The sequence below is a fragment of the Micropterus dolomieu genome, linkage group LG02 (assembly GCF_021292245.1).
Source record: "Micropterus dolomieu isolate WLL.071019.BEF.003 ecotype Adirondacks linkage group LG02, ASM2129224v1, whole genome shotgun sequence".
NCBI classification, from domain to species: Eukaryota; Metazoa; Chordata; class Actinopteri; order Centrarchiformes; family Centrarchidae; genus Micropterus; species Micropterus dolomieu.
Genome location: NC_060151.1, coordinates 21,466,155 through 21,486,506, shown reverse-complemented (window position 1 = coordinate 21,486,506; position 20,352 = coordinate 21,466,155). Strand labels below are relative to the sequence as shown.

The following is a 20,352-nucleotide window of genomic DNA, read 5'->3' as shown; positions in this document are numbered from 1 at the left end:
AATTACATCATATTGCATTTGGGCACCAGAACAAAGCAGCGAATACACAGGTCACAATACATGGACTAAGCATGGACCAAAGTTCAAGAAGATAAATAAATAAATAGATAATAAAACTAAGTCAATAATAAATAAATAAATACGGTTTACGATGCCTGGCACATGACTAGTTGCCGCTGTCAGCAGTATTTAAAAGCCTCATGGCAGAAGGAATAAAATAATTTGCATATCTGCTAGTTTTCCTTGGGGGGGGGCGAGGTAGCGCCGTCCTGAGGGTATTAGACAGAATTCCTGACTAAGAACGTGGTCAGGATGACTCATGACCTGTCTAGCCTTCTGGACCACCCGTTTTTTCCAGAGGGAGCTCTGCGGTTGTGAGGCGGGTTGGATGTACTGCCAAATTCTCTGAAACGCCTTTGGAGACGGCTTATGGTAGAGAAATGAACATTCAATTCACGGGCAACAGCTCTGGTGGACATTACAGTCAGCATGCCAATTGCACGCTCCCTCAAAATGTGCAACATCTGTGGCATTGTGCTGTTTGATGGAACTGCACATTTTCGAGTGGCCTTTTATTGTGGCCAGCCTAAGGCACACCTGTGCAATACCCATGCTGTCTGATCAGCATCTTGATATGCCACACTTGTGAGGTGGATGGATTATCTCGGGAAAAGGAGAAGTGCTCACTAACACAATTTTGACAGATTTGTGAACAATATTTTTTAATCCAATGTTGTTACTAATTGATTATGCAGGATCATTATTATTTTCCATTTGGTTTCGGGAGAATTGTGTGGGAGTGTGTTTTGCTTACCCCATTATGAGAAGGACCTGTAAAGTATGCCATCATTTTACTAATTTGTGTATACATACATTCCGTACTGCATAAGTTTTTTTTTTTTATTGAATACCACACAACAAAGACTCCTAAAAGGCTACCAAAAACATTCATGTAAATTCATCTCACATTTATAATACTGTTGAGACTGAAATAGATGTGTACATATGAAATAAAATTGATCACTAAAGGTAGGAAAGTTTTGATGGTATCAGGCCTCAAGAATATACTGGTGGTACAGTGCTTGCTGTTGTTTTACGGGGAAGTGACACAGACTGAGGGAAGAATTAACTCAACAGTTTGAACGCCCTCTAGTGGACATTTCCTAACATGTACTACCAATGTGAACCATGGATTTACTGATTTCAAAGTCTGTTTACATTACCAATGACAACTTACATCCAAAAAATTGTAATATAGAATAAATGCAGTAGAAACAGTGTGGTCCACATTTATTAATTCATTGAGAAACACAATCGAGAATTTTACATAAACCTTCATAAAACACAAACTAAAGAGCTGTGTGATTATATAAAGTAGGTGCAAGCTTAAAAAATCGAAATCTATAAAAGATAGATACTTAAATTAAAAAAAAGTTTTAGTTTATAAAAATTCAATTGCTTAAAAGTGAATATGAAAATTGTGAAAAAATCTTTTAAAAGTAATAGATATTTTGACATCAATAGCCTATGCAAGTTCAAGGAATTTGATTTTAGGCATAATAACTACCAGTTTATATTGACATATATTATTTTGATATTCACATCTTACATGACACGTTCTTTTAGAGACCCCAATCAGTCACTTTCAGGTTCCCTGACAAATCTTACCAGCGTGACCACAGCGGAGGTGGCTTCACCTGTGCTTTTAGTCATTTCTCAACAAACTCTTGTTAAATCTTATAAGCACAGAATATTACAAACACAGATACACTCTAATCTTTCCTTAAAACCATCCAAAATACTTTCACATAAAAAAATACAAAGACCATAGTACCGTAGTCTTCACAAAAACTTTCTTCCTTCACAATGATCCTAGGCCTGTGTAAATATTCTCACCACAATATACAGTGTGACAGAGCTGATAGGAGAGCTACATCTTTGGGTTTATTTTGGGAAATGTGGTGACACATCAAATACATTTTTGTCCTCTGGTTAAAAAGGTGTAATAAGTTTACCAATGTCTGGGAAATAAAAACCGGGATATGTGAAAATTCTGAATTCTGAAGTCAGATTTAAAAAAAATCTATATAAAAATACTCTACAGTAAATAGATCTTGTGTATAAATATTGATAAACTGTTGATGTGGTGTTTTCTGTATTACATTGTAGCACCAAAGAGATAGTTGATGCAAGGACACTTTTCCATGAGAGGGTGGCTTTTGGTATTCCAAATGACTGCGATGGTAGTCACACACACACACACACACACAGTAATGATACGACTGTGGAAGAAGTATTGTACACATTACAATGAAGACACATCGCTCTATAAAGCAACTACTACAAGATTCATATGGAATAAAACAAGTGTAAAATAATGAACTGAATAATATGATTTAGTGAACAGTTTTGATTTGTAAGTGTCACTAAAAACAGGGCTGAAACAGCCACTAGCTGTTCAGTTTTTCAGATTGTACCACACAAGAAGTCCACGTTTTCAACCACCACTGTGATTTTGAAAAAAAAACTGATGTGTACAAAAAGCAATGGTTAACAATGGTGCTAGCTGTCACGTAATTATCTGCACATTATAATGTACTTAAATTATGTAGAGTGAAAACACAAAACACACAAACAAATGCATTGTTTCTCTTAATTACACAGACAAAAAAAAAAGAAAATCACACTGTTGTATGAGTAGTTGCTGTGGATTGGCTGTAGAGTTGCTGTCACCTGCAGGAGAGCAGGCTTTATTTTGTCTCTCCAGCAGGAGGAGAGGAACCCAAGAGAGGAGACTTTGGTGAAACCTAGACGAGGTTAAAAAAACAAGGCATTGTTGTTGAAAACCGATTTTGAAGTGCAGCTACATAAATCCTTAGCTGGTACCAAGTATTATGCAGGTACCATTATACAAAGGTGGAGATTTTATTGCATATGAACTGTAGGAAAAACACGGTTTAGCATGAAAACAAACACTCATTTGATCTGTAGTTACACTTACAGATGGCGTAAAGCTATAGAAAAAAAATGCAACTAATGTGTGAAATTTTAAGAAAAGTTTTTCAGATATGTTTACCATTATATCACATAGCTTAGCATTACATTTGTAATGTTTAGTCTCTTTCATGAGTTCTGTTTTATGTGCCATTTTCTTGCTCTGCTTCATCCACCTTTTCTTCAGTTAGTGATTTCCTGCATGTCCAAGGAAAACCTTTTCCACTTACTTTGAAGACAAAAGAAGCACTGTGGCTGCATTGCCCTGTGCCTTATTGAGGCAACTGTTAAGTGTAAATCAGTCACAAATATCTTCTCTGTATGATTGTTGAATATTGGTGCAAAATGGTTACTGTAAAAAGAAGATTCTTATGATAACAGTACGTGTGTGTTGGCTATGTATCAAAGTACTCACAGGGGATGGAGGTTTTGCAAAGTTGAGGTGAGCATACAGAAGCACAGCAATGTCGTTCTGGCTTGCCTCCAGGGCAATGGACAGGGCAGTGCTGCCATCCTGTAACAAACGAGAGGAGGGTGGTGAGATGATAGGTTTGAGCAGGACTTGTCAAAAAACAAGACAGAGAAAGAAAGAATGAAGGGAAATATATGCTTACATTATCAGTGAGAGTGGCATCACAGCCTGACACAGACAGTAGCTGACGCACAATGTCCACATGACCGTGTTCGCAGGCACACATGAGTGCTGTGGAGCCATCGTCATCCCGGATGTTGACTTGTGCCCCGCAGGATAGCAGGGCCCGCACCATGTCCCCTCGACCGTGGCTGACTGCTAGCATCAGCGCCGTCTGACCGGCCTGCAAACACAGATCATTCAAAATCTTTAAACATCTAATTTCAGAACTAAATTGCTATCATTTAGACTGCATATGTGTCCATGCTGCAGAGTGCATCTTGTGACAAAATCTGCAGTGTCATTAGACACGTTAGCAGCAGAGTTCTGAAAAGCACATGTAAATGCGGTTTAAGTCGAGTTCTGACATGGTTTGGGTTGTGTCTAGAGGTGCAGTTAAACTTAATGAACAGTAGAGGGTGCACCTGGCTGGCCTTGGCGTTGACGTCTCCTGTGCGCAGCAGCTGCAGGACCGTGTGAAGGTCACTGTCAGAGTGGAAGGCGGCCAGAGCTGTCAGCATGATGGCTGTGTAGCCCGCCTTGTTCTGCTTGTCAGCATTGCACAGGCCTGTCAGGTATGTAGGGCAATCAGTGTGACAGGGGATACATCAGCAGCACAAACAATGACAGCAATGTTAGAGACACTCGAACCTAATGAGTGAATACAGGACAACACTTAAACACCTGACTCAGTGGGATGGAACATTAGTTTAACTCTGAACTATGTTATTTTGAATATGGACATTTAGTGCCCATATCGCCTACCTCAACATGTTAAGGTAATCACGCTTGTGTAATATTGTCTCTCTCATTACTTTTTTCTCCCACACACATCCACATACACAAACAGCTCACCAGTGTCCAGCAGCAGTTTCACCACAGGGAAGTTAGAGTGGGAGACGGTGTAGTGAAGCGCTGTATTCCCGTTGCCGTCTGCCATGTTGATCACAAACTCCAGCAGCTGAGGGGAGATGGAGGAGAAGGCGCTCATATAGGCCTTGACGACAGCAGTGTCCGCTGCTTTGTGACACGACACACGCAGCCACTCCTGCAGCACTGTGGTGTATGCTGCCCTCTGAGATCAGACACAATGAGGACGATTAGAGACACACACACACACTTGACAGACTGTTGGAGAGATGCAAGAGCACAGCTCAAAGGCATGCAGACTGACCATAATAAGTATATCAAAATATAGTGCAAGAGAAGGGTTTGTTTGAAACCAAACCTCTGGAGAAACACTCAAAGGTTTTCAACACAGTAAATCCTTTCCTCGTTTTTTTAAGCCATTTGTATTACAATAACTTAAACCATGTTTTCTTGACAAATTCAAAAATTAAGAGAGGCAAAGAACATCTTCTATTGCTGAAAACCTATAACCTCTAAAATGTTTGAGTATGCACTTCAGATAAATACATTTTTGAAGAGCTGTGTTTTCGCTTGGTCTTGCCTCTGCTTGTTGTTGTTGTAATGATAGCTTTTAAAAAAGGACACTTCTGGATTTCCCGGAAAGCGGTGTTGATACTGAGTGGATTATCCTGAAAATAAAGTGAATTGAATTAACACCTACTGCTCCTTGTTGACTGAAGGCATTGGGATCCCCCAGGGCTTTCTGCAGGGCATGAAGAGCTGACATCAGGCCGTCACTTAGGTCCACTCTGAGACAGACAAGGACATCAGTCACTGATGGCCACACACAGGCTTGATAGTACTATTGCAACTATAGCAGTCTGTCTGTTAACCATGTGTAGATTTACCTGACTTGTTTGGCAGATGCTGTGTCATTTGCGATGCTTTCAGCTGCTGGCTTTGACTCAGACTGGCTGGAGAGGACGGCTGTTTCTGACTGGACGGTGTATTGCTGCTTGGTAATATCAGTGGTTTTAGTGACACACAGCGATGAAGAACAGGTAACTGAGGACATAATGGAGCTTTGTTCAGGAGTGGATTCAGTGCTTGATGTGGAGGTGATCTCCTGGGTGACTGTGTGTTTTTCTGATGACTGGTTGACAGTCTCTTTAGAGGCAGAACTGTTTGCTGGACATAGAGGAGTTAGAGTGGAGTCAAATGCTGGTGGCTGTGAGGCACATTTTTGCACAACAGTGTCGGTCGCTGGTGAGTGGGGGGCTTTGTCTGGCAGTCTTGTGTCTCTCGTTGCAGACTGGTTGGGATTCTGCTGCGAGTCTGGAATGACGGCTGGTAGTTTGACAACAGTCTGTTGAGGTACACTGTTGCTTCCTGGAAGCTTGTTGTGGGCTATTTGCTGGTGCTGGACTGTTGACTCTGGTAATTTTTCTCTGGCTTCATGATATTCGCTGGAGTCACTCCCCTCATCTGAGCTCTCACTGCTGCTATCGTCTGATGATGTGGACTCGTAGCTGCAAGACAAGATGTGAAACAGCTTTAAGTGTCAACTCTTCTGTTTTATCACTGTACATGCAGGAAATACAAATGCATTTGTACTTTTTAACTCTGATAGTAAACACTTGGCTAGGACAGACTATGTGTGAACATTCACTACTCTCTTACAAATTTGTGATGAGCAACTGCCACAGTGGTCAGTGGATGAAAATAACTGATTGGTGGTCTGCAATGACTGACACTTACCCTCCATTGACTCCAATGAACTGTAGGTTTTTCTTCGTAGAGGGAGATCCTGGTTCACCTATTGCTTTCCGCTTCATAATGGACCTCAGAGAAGACTGGGGAGATGAGGCTGGAAAAGATATCAGTGATCATACATATAATAGAAACATCATGTGGTTAGAGCGAGTTACAATGACGTTTAAGGTGTGTTTTAAACAAAATTTAGTCCCGTTACCTGTCTTAGGGCCTTCTTGTGACTGGACAGCCTCTGTGGACGTATGCAGGTGTGTCTCTCCTTCTTTAGAATGCATCAAACCAATTTGATTACCAGACGCGCCTACAGCGATGACTGGATTAGTTACAGGTACCGAAGTGGACAACTCGCTCTTCAGAACATCGCGCACCTGCTTGGAGCTGACTGCAATCGGCAACTCAACTGGAGCATCTGTGAGGAAAAATAAAAGACTCCAATTCATAAGAAGTTGTTAACACAAGCTCAAATATCCTGGAGTTGTCAGTTTATTGGTTACACTTTTACAATCTAATGCAATTCAATACAATGGCATTGCAATAAATCCTGCCTTATAATAATAATAATAATAAGTTTTAGTATCATATAGGTGCTGAATCAGCTATGTAGTATGTTTTCGGCTGCAGTTAGTTGCGGGGTAGTATTGGACTTGAGAAGTAATTCTAAAGTTTTGTCCATTTTTAATTTACATGTTGCCTGAAAACATCAGGGGCTGAAAGCTGTTGGCTCAACACTTCCGTGAGACAGTCAACAAATACTGAACATTATTTGCTTCACAGAGGGCTGTTGAATTGGACTGCATTAGACTGTTCAGGTAAAGTACAAATATATTTGTAACTCAAGTGTTCTTGGTTATGTGTTACCAGCAAAACACAGACCTTCAGATGGTCCTCTGTGGTGACCCTCCACTACTCCACCAGCTGGTCGAAGGGAGGGGGAGCTGCAGGACTCTGCTCGGAGTAGAGTGCCCACCTCCACCACAGTAGGCTGTTCCAGTGTGTACACTTGGATTCCCACAGTTCTCTGTTCCCTCTGTTGGGTCATCTGTGTGAAGCTGACCAGAGTGTGCAGGCTGCAGCCTTGTGGCTCCTGCCAGCCCATGCTGGTAGCCATGACTGGATGCTCTGCCTGAGGGGCCATCTGGACTGCTACAACCTGCTGCTGTGCGGCCTGCAGCTCCTGCATCGTCCTCTTTAGCTGGCCCTCAAGATGACCCACTTGATTCTTAAGTGCCTCTGTCTCTGGAAGCAGCCCCAGATCCTCCTCCCGAACCCCGATTCCCACCTGACGACTGCCCCTCAAGTCCTCTGGTCCCACTCCGATGGTGCGTACTTCCCGCTTTGCATCTGGTCGTGCTCCACCCACAATCACTGTGTCCTCAATCTCACAACCTGAGTCTTGCTTGGAGCCCCCAGGTGTGGTGGGAGACAGTGGCCCTGCTGGCTTGTTGCTGCTCTTAGCTCCATTGCTCATCTCTTCTTCAGGGATGTCGATGTAGAGCTCTCCTCTGGGACGAACTCGGCTGAAACCAAGAGTATGGCCCAGGAACTTCTGGCTCTTAAGTTGGACGCTGAGCTGCCGTTTCTCCTCCTGCAGCACAGAGATTTTGACCTGCAGCACCGGGATGGTCTTCACCTGTTCCTCGAGCTCCTTTATCTTCCTGAGAGCTGAAGCCATCTGCTCCCTGACATGCTGCAGGTGTGCTGGTGTTGGGGTCACTGGAGTGGACAGGCCAGAACTCAGTGGGGTGAAGGATCCGCTTCCACCGTGGGCTCGGTTGAAGCTGTGTGCACTGCTGATAGAGGTGTTAGATCCTGCTACGCTGCTGTGCATGCTGCCCAGGTTGGAGAATCTACGCCCCTCTTTCTCCTCCTCCAGCTTCCTGCGTGCATCCAACAGGGTCTTCTCCACCCGGGCAGTGCTGTAGCTGGGCCTCTGTGACGTGTGGTAGCCTGGGGCACAGTAGGAGTAGGATGAGTGCCGGCTGTCCATGCTGGTATTCGAGCAAAGAGACTCTGTGGAGGTCCACCAGGAGCCGGCATAGCCATAGCCACGGGGCAGAGAGCCATAGCGTGGCCGCCGTTGGATAGGGACCTTCTTGATAGTGTTTCCCTTCTCTATGTCGTTAACATATTTGAGGAAGTCTAGGTCCAGACGGTAGCCATAGGGGGTCTCCACTGAGTAGGGCGCCTCCTGTTCTTTGCCGTGCAGGGAAGCAGGAGCAGGCGGGTTGAGTTTCCCTGAGGGGGAAGGAAATCAACTTTAAACAAACAGAAATCTGCGTCTAATCTTGGGCTCAGACTTTACAAAATTGTATTTACTTCGGGCTACTGTGTATTTATGTATGTACTCAGAAACAATCACCAAATTAGGTACAAAGTGGAATGGCACAGTTACTCTAACCTGACCTTGTAAAGTGTCTGGATAGTACAACTATTAAATGGCCTGGACGTTGTTTAAATCCTAACAAAAAGAACAAATTATCTAAAAATAACTTCATTATTATGAAGAGTAATATTAGTAAAAAATAAATAGAAGATGCACCTGGGAAGCCGGGGTCCATATGTAGCACCTGAGCCATAATGAGCCTGTGGCGGCTATTCAAACAGTCTCCAACTAACTCTCACCTGTTGAGAGACAGACACATAAATGAGGATACCAAATGTGTAAAAAGAACAAGAATTACTTTTCTTGCAGTTATAACAAGACAGTGGTTAATACAATAATGCATGATTGTGTGTGCCCAAGAGTGTATCAGTGTTTATATGGACATCTTATAAATTGACTACATACATTTTTGCTCTTTTTGTTCTTTTTGTGTGACGGTCTCTACTTCCCCCTCCCGCCTCCCTGTCTAATTTTATCTGTTCATTTTTCGGAGCATAGTGGGTCAGAGTCGATTGTGTGTTTGTTTCTGTTCATAGCATTCAGAGAAGAGGAGTAACAGGGGAAAGTTTCCTGGCAGCTAATTCCAGGACAGAGGTTTGAGACTGCCAGTTACAACCTTATTAGGAATCATCTGTGCACGCTAACTTCGACTCTCAATTCAGGGTTTACAGACACTCTCTCGTCTTTCTCTCCCTCACTTTCTCCACATCTTCCCCCTCCTGTTCCTTCTCTATTTGTCCTCTTTGTATGTTTTTCTGGTGCTTTCTCCCCCTCTCAACATCAGCTGACGATCAGGAGGTTTTCAGCTGGTCACTGTCTCTCTCTCATTCCCTCCACATTCACTTGCTCATTGCTTCAACACAGAAAGCATAGTGAATTGCTGAGAATAATGCATTTTTCATATCAGAGGTAATGCATTTTGACTCTTTATAAACAGAAGATTGTGCTTATTCCTCCCACAGAGACAGTGCCAGCAACTACAGAGAGGCCACAACGCCAATGTCTCTGAGTTTGTGTCCGCTTGGAAAAGATTAACTTTCTAGGTCATCACTTTGTGGGAACTGAGGATGTAATGTTTAAGCCATCCACAGCATTAGCCAGTCGAACATTGTTATATTACTTTAAAAGCTAAGATAATAAGTTTGAACTGCAAACCTCCTCTTTGTTTTGTTGGGCATACTCAGTTCACTTCACTTTAAAGCTGGTTTTCTGGTTCTTCAGCAAGAACTCTATCTTGTGACCCTAGACAGTGCTTGCTCGTTTGTGAAAAGTAGGGCACTTTGGAAACACTGACTAAATTGACTTGGTATTTTTGAAGTCCTGTAGTCAGTTTAATGTCTTGGTGCGATTCCCCTTATCTATGCCCCTTCATCACCCCCTCATACCAAGATCGCCACACACTGTGAGTCATATACTAGAAATACTGTTTACATGCACACACAGACCCATTTTAACAGTGAAATTAAAAGTACTCTTCACTCCATTGTGATAAGAAAAGATTACACTGTTAAAGTTATGGGATACCGACACAAAGCCAACTATATTTTAGCTTATAGTTGAGGAATTTATCAGATGTCCTACATGTCAATTACTTTAAGTGATCTGTAATAATTCCATGAACTGTTGTGTCTGTTTATCTCCAGTATGGAATGAAAGTGTCAGATTGATTATGTGCTGCATTTTGTACAGTGTGATCTGGTCATCACTGCGTGTGTGAGAGAAGTGAGAACAGGACAGAGAGAAGGGGAGTGGTTGGGAGAAAGTGAGCATGTGTATGTGTGTGTGAGAAACTGAGTGTGAGAGAGTACACGTACAGGAGGTTTGAGGACAGTGCTGACAGGAGACAGTTGAGGAGATATAATTAGAATCTGCAGTTTAGCCCAGCCCAGCCCAGCAGACGAGCCGGCCGAAACCGTCCATTTGATTCCTCTTTGAATCCCAAAATGCAGTTTTCTACTCCTTCAAATCATATCTACACACACAAACTCACGTTATTCTCTACTTCAAAGGTCTATTTGCTTCCTGCTTCTCTGGGTGCCATTTCTCCCTCATCACCCCCTCAAAACGCCCCCACACCACCAGGCCTTCACATCTGCTTCTCCAACATTGGGTGTTTCAGATGTGTTAGCATGTCTGTATGTACTCCCCCTGAGTGTGTATGTGTGTGGCTGGGGTGGAGAGGTTGACCTTCCTCCCTCTTACTCACTCTCAAACAGAGTTCCTTTGAGATGACATCTGAACAGAAACCAGTGTGCGCCCTTCCACAGCGCCACACAACCATTCTTCAGAAGATTCTCCCTGGCCAGCTTCATCCAGGACAACTGCCTTGCCCCCATTACACCCCCCTACCACCCCATACAGCTGCATACCACACTAACGGAAGTTAACATTGCCTGGTCTACTCCCTCCATTCCCTGCTATTAAGATTAAGACAACCCTCGGGGGGTACGATGCAGGTCATCCAGCACAAATTACATGTCTGTGGTATGTCCTGTAATATGTCACAAGAATAAATGCATTATACTGTAGCTCTTTTGACCTCTCGCAGTGACCGGTGCAAAATAGTTTTGTGCATGCAAGGGCAGCTTCAGGTTTATTCATTTACAACCAAACTCTTGCATGTTTGTATCTGAAGGATTTAAACTGGATTTGATTTAGAGCATGTATATAGATTCTTGTGTCTTTGGTGTGTCATGAGGATCGAGACCACCCTGAAAAGTAATTTAAGATGCCAGGCTTTATTTCGATGTCAGCTCTCCAAAGTTGATCAAACTCATTGCTTCCACTCATTGAGTCACCTTATTATTATTGCCATTACAAAGGATTAGACCTCAGTATTGGTAAGTCAGAAATACCACTCTTCCCACCACCCAGAGAAGATCTTTATGGATTTTTCCACTGCCTTACTGACTCTCTTAGCCTTTGGTGATTACTATTCTGCTCAAGCTTGGGAATGGTTTGTGAATTAGGAAAAGAGGGATTTATTTTCCGCTTCATACCAGCTGCTTGTGCTGCAAGGACGGGATCTCTCCTCCCCAGGCTCCTTGCTCTCCCTTCCTTTTCTTGCACTCTTACAGTCAGCACCTGTGGGAAACAAGAATAAAGGAAACCTCAACTTTGGCAGTCACGGCTTTTGATTGTAGTAGTTTGTAGCCTAGAAAATGTAAATCACATGAAAATAAAAGGGCATATCTAGACAAGTAAATCAGTAAAATCAGTAAAACTCCATTAGAAAAGTTGTGTACCTCTGTTGACACAGGTTACAAAAGAGTCTCATGCAAGACTATAAACAAATTGCAAGGCAAGAAAAAAACATTCCAAAAAATTCTAGTGGTTTTGACTGACACACTGGATGCTAACAATAAACCCCCATGAAATGCCACTCACACTCTGACCTCCTTGTAGCGCAGCCTGTATGAAGCCTGATCCATGCATAGCTGCTCTCCTCCTCTCCCAGCTTTCTAAAAAGTGTTTCCCATTCCTCTCTCCAATTCAAGGCTCTCTAATCAATTCATGGCTGGGAGCCTCCCTGCCATGTGATTGGGCAATGTTTTCTGTTTTCTTGCCTCTCCCAAATCCACTGGCACACACAAACGCCCTCCAGTTTTTGTGATAACATCTGTCATTTGCTCAGATCACCTTTAAAGACTTCACCAGACTGATTCCATGTACCTTACAGTGAATTCCCAGTACGGACAACACAGACCTGAAGCGTGCGCTGTAATTACTGCGTGCGTGTCCATCTGATAAGCTGGATGACTGCATCTGCTGATTCTCATACTTTGGCTGCGGCCGCTCAGAGTTGGCTGCTGGATAAGTGTGGTCGACATTTTGTCGGAGGGTCTCACAGCCTCAAATACACTGATGGGTGACCTTTGCATAATATCATAACAAGACTTGCTGTTGTTCAGTCCATTGTTTCATATTGCTGTCATGCCAGTACCACAGAGGGTGGAAGGGTAGGGGAAGAAACAGACCTTTTAGACTGGAACGACAGCCAAATCACAAAGAGCCATTCATTCAGCCTCTAGTTCCACAGCTGGTTCTAATATAAAGCAAGGAGGGGTATCGCAGAGAGAGAGAGAGGCAGAGAGAAACAGTGTGTGTGTTACTGTGTGGCAAGGAAATTTGCCTCAAAACAAACAAACAGTTGATGAAGTGCTATTATGGACCCACACACTGACAGACACTGGAAATACTAGGATCAGGACTAAAGGATTGATGTCTATATCTCGAAGTGCCCCGAGGCTCCAAAAATGACTAGCTATCCTTGCTCCTATTTATGTAAAATAACACAATATTATGAATACATCCCTACCTGATTATAGAGACTTATATATCAATGGCAAAAACTCCAAGGACAGGATTAAGCACCATGGACTATGTGGAGTGTTTAGCTATAACCCTGTGTTGGTGCAAATACTTGTGGAAGACAAAGTTTACAGGACACAACTTGAACTCCCATCGACTCCCACACAGTCCAGATGAGAACACACAGATCCCCCAACATAGACAGAAGCCTGAAGACTCCCACAGATCAACAAACACAGCTGTAGCTTTTAAGTTGATTTGTTCAGGTAAGGGCACCGATGATATGCCAAGTTGATTTATCTGCTTTAAATTTGTCTGTCTTTGTGATGGTAAACCTGACGGTGTGATGATACATTTCTGATTTATTATCCACACAATAAGTAGGAATATTTGATAACAACAGATGACAAAATGCATAATGTTGATACATCATAGAAAGACTGTCAGATGGTCACTGCTTTGCCAGTGGATGTGCCACTCTCGTCATACCAAGCTAATTGATGTGACAAAACAGAGATGATATGTTGCAAGTAGTCTGAGGTCCGATGAAGGGTTACAGGAAAGGGAGCTCCATCTTTCTATTCCCAGAGGATCCAGAAACAACTCAGTCACTTCCTCCCAGCCCAGGATTAAGAGTAACAAGGAGAAGGAGAGCGTAAGTGAGAAAGGGAAAAAAGGAAGAGAGAAAGCAGAGGAGAGCAGTACAGTAAATGAAGGAGGGTGGGAGAGAAAGAGTGGGAACGCGAGTAAAGAAAGGCAACACTGCAAGAGGAGGGGGGAAGGAAAAAGAAATGCTGCTGAGAGTTTTAGATGGAAACTTCTCGAATGAGAAGACCATTACTGTTCTCGGATTTTGACTCCACCAGTATGAATCACTGCAAATCCTGCTGCTGTCACCAGAGTGTTGTCTGCTGCTGTTAACACAGGAAGGACACAAGAAACGTCACATAAAGGGCTGCAAGAACTTCTCACAATGAGAATATAAAGTTTCAAAGGACCTTTCCTCATAATCTTAAATGGCTCCGCCTAGAAGATTACCATCATTTGTGCATTCCACTCCTAAAAATAGGCCGACAATAGAGAATCCCTACGAGAAGCTGCACTTTGTCTAACTAAAAAAAGCTGATTGTTGGGTTTTTTTCTCAGCATAACAGGCCACAAAGACCTTGACATAGACATGCAGAAGAGTTTTAAATGTTACACAAAGATCACAACAGGAGACATGGTGGTTGATCAATCTTCTTTGTCCTCCTCAGTCTGCAGAACATATGGCTTCATTTAGCCAACTGGTCCTAAATGAATAATAAATCAGGAAACATTATAACAAATCTCCCCCTTGAACAGCTGAAGAACGCTCCATGTAGAAGCAACAACAGCCATTTGTCAACAAGCATAATGTGTCTGAACAGTGTACGTCACTGCCTGACAGACAGGGCCTTCACCATGTGTAACGAGGCCAGATGATCTCATATCAACATGGCAGTACAGTGTGGTCTTGTGTTGCTGCTGGACATGTGGTTGTGACTAATTTGGGCTTTAAACTCAGGACAGTGAAATCATAACCCAATGGGGCGTACCTTCAGGACTCTCTGCCCTTTCACAAAAAGCCCTGTTTTTTACATTAAGGAGTGGTGGTATGGAGGAGCAGACGGCGCTGGGCTGAGCAGTCTAGTCCTGGCTAGAGTACAGCCAAGGGGAGGGGCCGGCCAGCTCCCATTACTCCTGGAACAGGAGCAGAGTAAACACTCGCCAGTCTGCTATTGGTCATTGTGCTGACCTCCAACAGGAAACCAAGCAAGGGTGGGGCTGAGCAGCAAGGAGCGGCACCGGGAAAAAAAGACAAAAAAAAAAATAGGAGGAGAAAATTCCTGTGCAGTTGTGGAGGTCGGGATTAAGAATGATGCGGAGCAGAGAGGCAAGGGAGTTACACTGTTTTGAGGAAACTGTGAGGTCTGCAGGGGAGGAATACAAAGTCCAGATGGCAGTGAGGCGGGTGGTGGAGAGTCGGTCACAGCAGTGTTGGGGTTAAAAGCTCAGGCCAGCGTGTGTTGTGGTACTGAGAGGATGGCACTGCAGAGCAGAGGAAGTAATCTTACTGTAGCAGCAATGTAGTTAAGTGGTTCCCTCTCTTATCAATTACTTCCTGATTCAATAAGAGGTGCTGATCAAAAGACCTGGTGGCCATAAAGACAAGAAAACAGGCCAAGGAAACATCCATGACACTGACTTCTCCAACATGTTGTGTGCTTTACCGGACAGGAAAGTATTTTCTGAAGTATTAACGTATTAAAGGAGATGAAGTCAGATTATTCAAGCAGATAAAGAATTACTGTACCTACTACCTCGAAAGCCAGATTAGACCATATGTTCTCTGAAAACATTACTATACTGGTTGCCCAATCAATATAGTTAAGTAGGACTATCACCCCTCACTGTCTTTACGAAATCAGGCTGATACCTCTGCAATATTGGTCTCACAATGAGAGACCAAAAGGTTTATCCCTACTTTATAAACTAATCACCAATAGGTTTTTCCCTACTTTATAAACTAATCATCCTCTAATACAACTAAAAACTTTGGGTTTAATCATTATTATAAAATTTGATATGATGGTGTGAAAAGGGTATATTTAAAGGCTACGTTGGAGGGTTTTTTTGCAAAAAAATGGGGTACGTGCAGACACAAAAAACAACAACACTTGACTGTATGTACATGCACTGAAAAAGGAATGTTAACAGCATCAAATCACTAACTTTCTTCATTTCAAGTGATATTTAATGCAGTATTGTTTTAACAGAACAGATAATTCATCATGCAGTAAAACTGTCCAAAACAGCTCGTCAGCGTTAGACCCTAGACAGTGACAAGACTCATGCAGGTTCAGGGTGCAATTTCATTAGCCTCGCTAAACCATTTAAATGCCCGGCGTGTGTCCTAGTGTGCAAATGGAGTTTATAACCCTGCATTCCACCACAGCATCCCTGGGTCCAAATGCTGTAATGAGACAATCACATTCCAGGTCGGTAAAAAAAAAACATAAAAAAAAAAAAAAGAAACTCCAGCTGCAGACAAAACCTGACCAGAGATCCCACAACTGCGGTCTGGGGGGATTCCAGGGGGTCCCCAGTCAGTTTTTACTATTCTGCTCAAGCTTGGGAATGGTTTGAGAATTAGGAAAAGAGGGATTTATTTTCCGCTTTATACCAGCTGCTTGCGCTGCAAGGACGGAATCTCTTCTCCCCAGGCTCCTCACTAGATCTCAAAGCAACAAGGACATATCCAGTTGTCTGGTTATTAGGTACACCTAGCTAAAACTAATACAAAAGCCATCAAAAAATCCCAACATCATGAAGGTTATAATGTTTGTTTTTTGTTGAAAGTGTTATTTTGTTCACCCAATTCACCTCATTATGGGAAAACTAAATATTAGACTTACACCACAGACCACCAACCTGCCGGAGGAAGAGTATGAATGACAGGACAGAGCCCATTTGAGTGCCTTGCAGCTGCTACAATCTTTGGCAATTCACTGGTAGGTGATTTAATACCGCCAGCAGCCCATTACACAACAGGACAGTGGTGTATTGTATGATGCTTTGTAACAGGCTGATGACTACACCCCCACATCCTGCCAGGCTCTGCATGTCCATCATCAAAACAACATCTGATGTGTTTACAGATCAATCTGGACAATCTACCACACATATCATGAGATATGTTTGTTTATGTTATGTTTGTTACCAATCAAACAATCCTTCAAACAAACAAATTACATATGCAGGGGAAAAACATTAAGTTGTGCATTTTGCCTAATAAGGCGTAACTAACTAATTTATTAAGGGAAAAAAGAGGGTCATCAGTTTAGAGCAAGTGTTGCTATTAGCTTTAGCATTATCACAAATGCGGTTAAATATAGTTTTAGGTTGTTTTTTCATCCCGCCACTGCGGTCAAGCTACTGCCCAGCTGACATACAACTCCAACCTCTCATCCATCTTCTGAGAATAAACTCCCCTCGGTTACCACTGACCAGCTTCAGGCAGCGAGAGGAGCACATTTGAAGGCAAGAAGCGGCAACAAAAAGCTGATGAACATCTGGAAGTCATGAAAACTTGCAGAATGCACGGACCCACCCTCTCCCCTGAGTCTGGAGTCTTCACCGATCTTTTCGTTTTCAAAAAAAAAGAAGAAAAAAAGTGAAATTCTTAAATGGTTAGATTGTTGCAACAAATCATCGTGAGAGACACCGGGAAAGTTTCTTAATGAAGACCAAACAGAAACAAATACCCAAATGTGTAGCTCGTTCAGTAATGACTCGTTGTGGAAGATTTGGCAAGATCAGGCTACAGTAGGTTGTAGCCTACTGTGAAGCTCCCTGCAACACTGAAACTCCTGCTTTAGTCAATTAGCCTATGGCAAAAGTTGAGGCCGTGAGGCAAAATTGCTGTGTGTGAGCCCTCTATGAAAACACTGATTATTACAGGGATACTATAGCCTACAGAACATGTACAGCCAATTTCCCCATATTAAAATAAGAAAAACAAAAGAAATATAGGGCTACTGTAAACGCACATGTCAGTTTTACAGACCCACTTACAGTTCATATAGGATTATTGTTATTATAATTATGATATTATAGTTGTTTTTCTTCAACGGCGCTTCTCGTCACCGTGCAGCGCGAGTTAGCCTCCAATGATGCTCTGAACAAAAAGGCACGCACCGGAGGAGCGACCATGAGACTCCGTTTAACAGCCCTCTAAGGTATGGAAATACAAATGTGGAATTATAAGCCCTCATTAGTCCGAACAGCAGGCAGCAATATGAATATAACCGAAGCTGCGGTGGTTTTACAGGATAAAGGACCCGTTACTTAGGAGGGAGAGGACCGGGGGAATGGGCAGAACCGACGCTTCACAAAAGAAGTCTCACTCACAAGAAGGCGCCTCGTCTGGAGCGCTTTAAAATGCAGTTATACAAAGAGAGGCAAAGACAGTACTCAAGCAGGAGAATGGTAACTTATTCGTTCTTACCTGCTCTCTGGAAATCCTTTCAGCCGTCTCGGCCCAGGAGCGCTCACTGACAGAAAGACAAAAACACCGCAGCCAAGACGCTCCGCGCGCCCCCTCCCGCTCCTCTTAAAGGGCCAGCAGCCACGAGGCCAAAGCAGGGACCTCCAGAGGTTAAAACGATCCATGCTTCTTCACGAACCTACAAGACAGGACCACCAAGGAAATCCAAACACCTCCATCAACCTTCAGTGATTTTAAATGCAGTTCAGGGCCCTTTATGGACACACCAAGAAGGATCTGTCCGGGCCCCAGTGGTGGTGGAAGTATTGAGATCTGTTACAAAAAGAAGCATTACCTCCATGTACAATTACCATAGACTGCATGACAATTACTCAACTAAAAGACCTGCATTCGAAGTCCTACTTAAAAGTACATAAGTATTAAAATATATTTATTATGCAGAATGACCATTGTCAGGGTCACAGATGCATTACTGCATATGCACCATTTAGTAATAGGCTAAAGCTTTTAAGTACTTTAGGCTATAGTTTAATCAATAACAGTGCATCATATTTTATAAACTGATCATATATTTGTATGTAAAATGTACAATATTTGCGTCTGAAATGTAGTGCAATAAAAATATAAAGAACAGTAAAATAGGAATTCTCAAGTCACAAGTATCTTAAAATTGTACTTAAACAGCCTACAGCACATCAGTAAACTTAAGTTACTTTCCATCACTCTATGGCCCTCAAAGCTCTTAGAATATCAGGGACATTCACAGCACAAAGTCCAAGGTTCTCCATGGACAACAAAGTACTGCAGAGGAAGGAGGTGCCACATACCCTTAACAGTAGGATGTCAAGGATTTTTAAGAATTTTAAGGTCCTCCAAGGACCTGCAATGACTACCAGAGAAGTATCTTCAAGTACAACAAACTTCCCAGAAAGTACAAGAACTTTCAGGATTCCTTGAGTATCCAAGATGGGAACTCCAAGAATCTGCAAACCTCCAAGCACCCAAAAGAGAAAGGGGGAATACAGACACACAAATACAATGAAAATAAAATCCTGATTTAAATTTTTGCTATAACAACCTGTGACTATTTGTCATATGTACAGGAAATATCTCATTAAGATCTACAAGTCTACAACTTAGGCACAAAGCGTTCATTCATATTTTCACCAGTGTAGGCCTACTGTAATATAGAATGATCTTCTATATACATATCTCAAAATGACTGATATTGTAATCCTTTCCTTGTCATCTTAGTTGCCAGCACATCTTTAAAACTTATATTGAGTGTTAACTAAAAAAATTCCAGACCTCAGCTCTGATTGGTTGAGCCACTGCAAGTCTTTGTAAAGCACCTGATTATAAATGTGGGGCCCTTCGTTCTGGTAAATTAGACAAACATTCAAGGCTATAATGTGATCATCCTGCTGCCACAGGAAATTAGACAAATGGTATGGAAAAGGAAAGCCAGGAAGACATCTGGATCAAATACATTTTTGCCTTGTCTTTATGTGTATGTGTAGAATGCTATGTGATTCAGCACAGGGCTCTAATAGTTGAGGTTTTTTGGGTGCATGTTTTATTGTCTACCAAAAGCTACTAAGCTAATTAGTGAAATCACAAATCACTTACACTCATTGTGTCACATATGTAACTGAAGGGAATTCTGTTCACCACAGAGGTGTACCAGGTGCTCCTGGTTAGTTCTTAATCACAAAGCAAAGATAAAAAAACCACAAGGGGTTTTACCGGAACAGAATTGACAAACACGTCAATATATCCATGTAAGTTTTTGCCTCTGACATTAACTCTTTAATCTAACAATAAGATTTAATAACATTAATTAAGAGTTGAATGAAGATACATGAGTTGGTAAATGTGGACAGTGTTTAATTTACTTGTGTGTAAATTTTTACTTTCTTTCTTTTTGAGTGATGCTATCTACCATATGGTTAGTCTGAATCCATCAGGTCCTTTTTGTTTGTTTTTGCCTTGTTTACATACAATACAGTGAACTGATCACAAAAACAAACTCACAATAAAACTTTTGTTCGGCTAAAAAAAAAACTACAAGTAAATTTAACATTAAAAATGAGACAGAACATACACAGAACTGTCAGCCAAATGAAAGTCACTCACGTAATATTACTGTGGTCTAGCATTAGAGATACTAAACAGGCTTACTATATTACAATGTGATACCAATTGTATAGAGTCACTATTAAGGAGCACAGACTGAAACCTTAAAAGGGAATATTTTCAGTTATTTCCACTTCAACAGTTTGATAAATGTATTATACAGTGAGTGAAAATAGTAAGTGGACTTCTCCACCAGTGTCTATTCTTCTGCTTCTTGTGCTTGCCCCACAAATAATAGCTGACCAG

General features: G+C 42.2%; 1 protein-coding gene across 2 annotated transcripts; it reads right to left on the bottom strand.

Moving 5' to 3' along the window:
* Positions 1-1,264: 1,264 nt before the first annotated feature.
* On the bottom strand, positions 1,265-18,023 carry kank2 (KN motif and ankyrin repeat domains 2). Of its 2 annotated transcripts, XM_046032738.1 has the most exons (14): positions 17,971-18,023; positions 11,630-11,714; positions 10,445-10,602; positions 8,787-8,869; positions 7,121-8,482; positions 6,447-6,656; positions 6,233-6,341; positions 5,383-6,003; positions 5,196-5,283; positions 4,481-4,700; positions 4,051-4,193; positions 3,609-3,809; positions 3,410-3,508; positions 1,265-2,807 (listed from the first exon to the last, which is right to left on the bottom strand). In XM_046032738.1, the coding sequence occupies exons 4-14, from the start codon at positions 8,821-8,823 to the stop codon at positions 2,751-2,753; spliced, it is 3,147 nt and encodes a 1,048-aa protein (XP_045888694.1). In that variant the 5' UTR covers positions 8,824-8,869; positions 10,445-10,602; positions 11,630-11,714; positions 17,971-18,023; the 3' UTR covers positions 1,265-2,750. The 2 variants fall into 2 exon arrangements, with proteins under 2 accessions (XP_045888694.1, XP_045888685.1); XM_046032729.1 differs by lacking the exon at positions 10,445-10,602.
* Between the last annotated feature and the right edge of the window lie 2,329 nt (positions 18,024-20,352).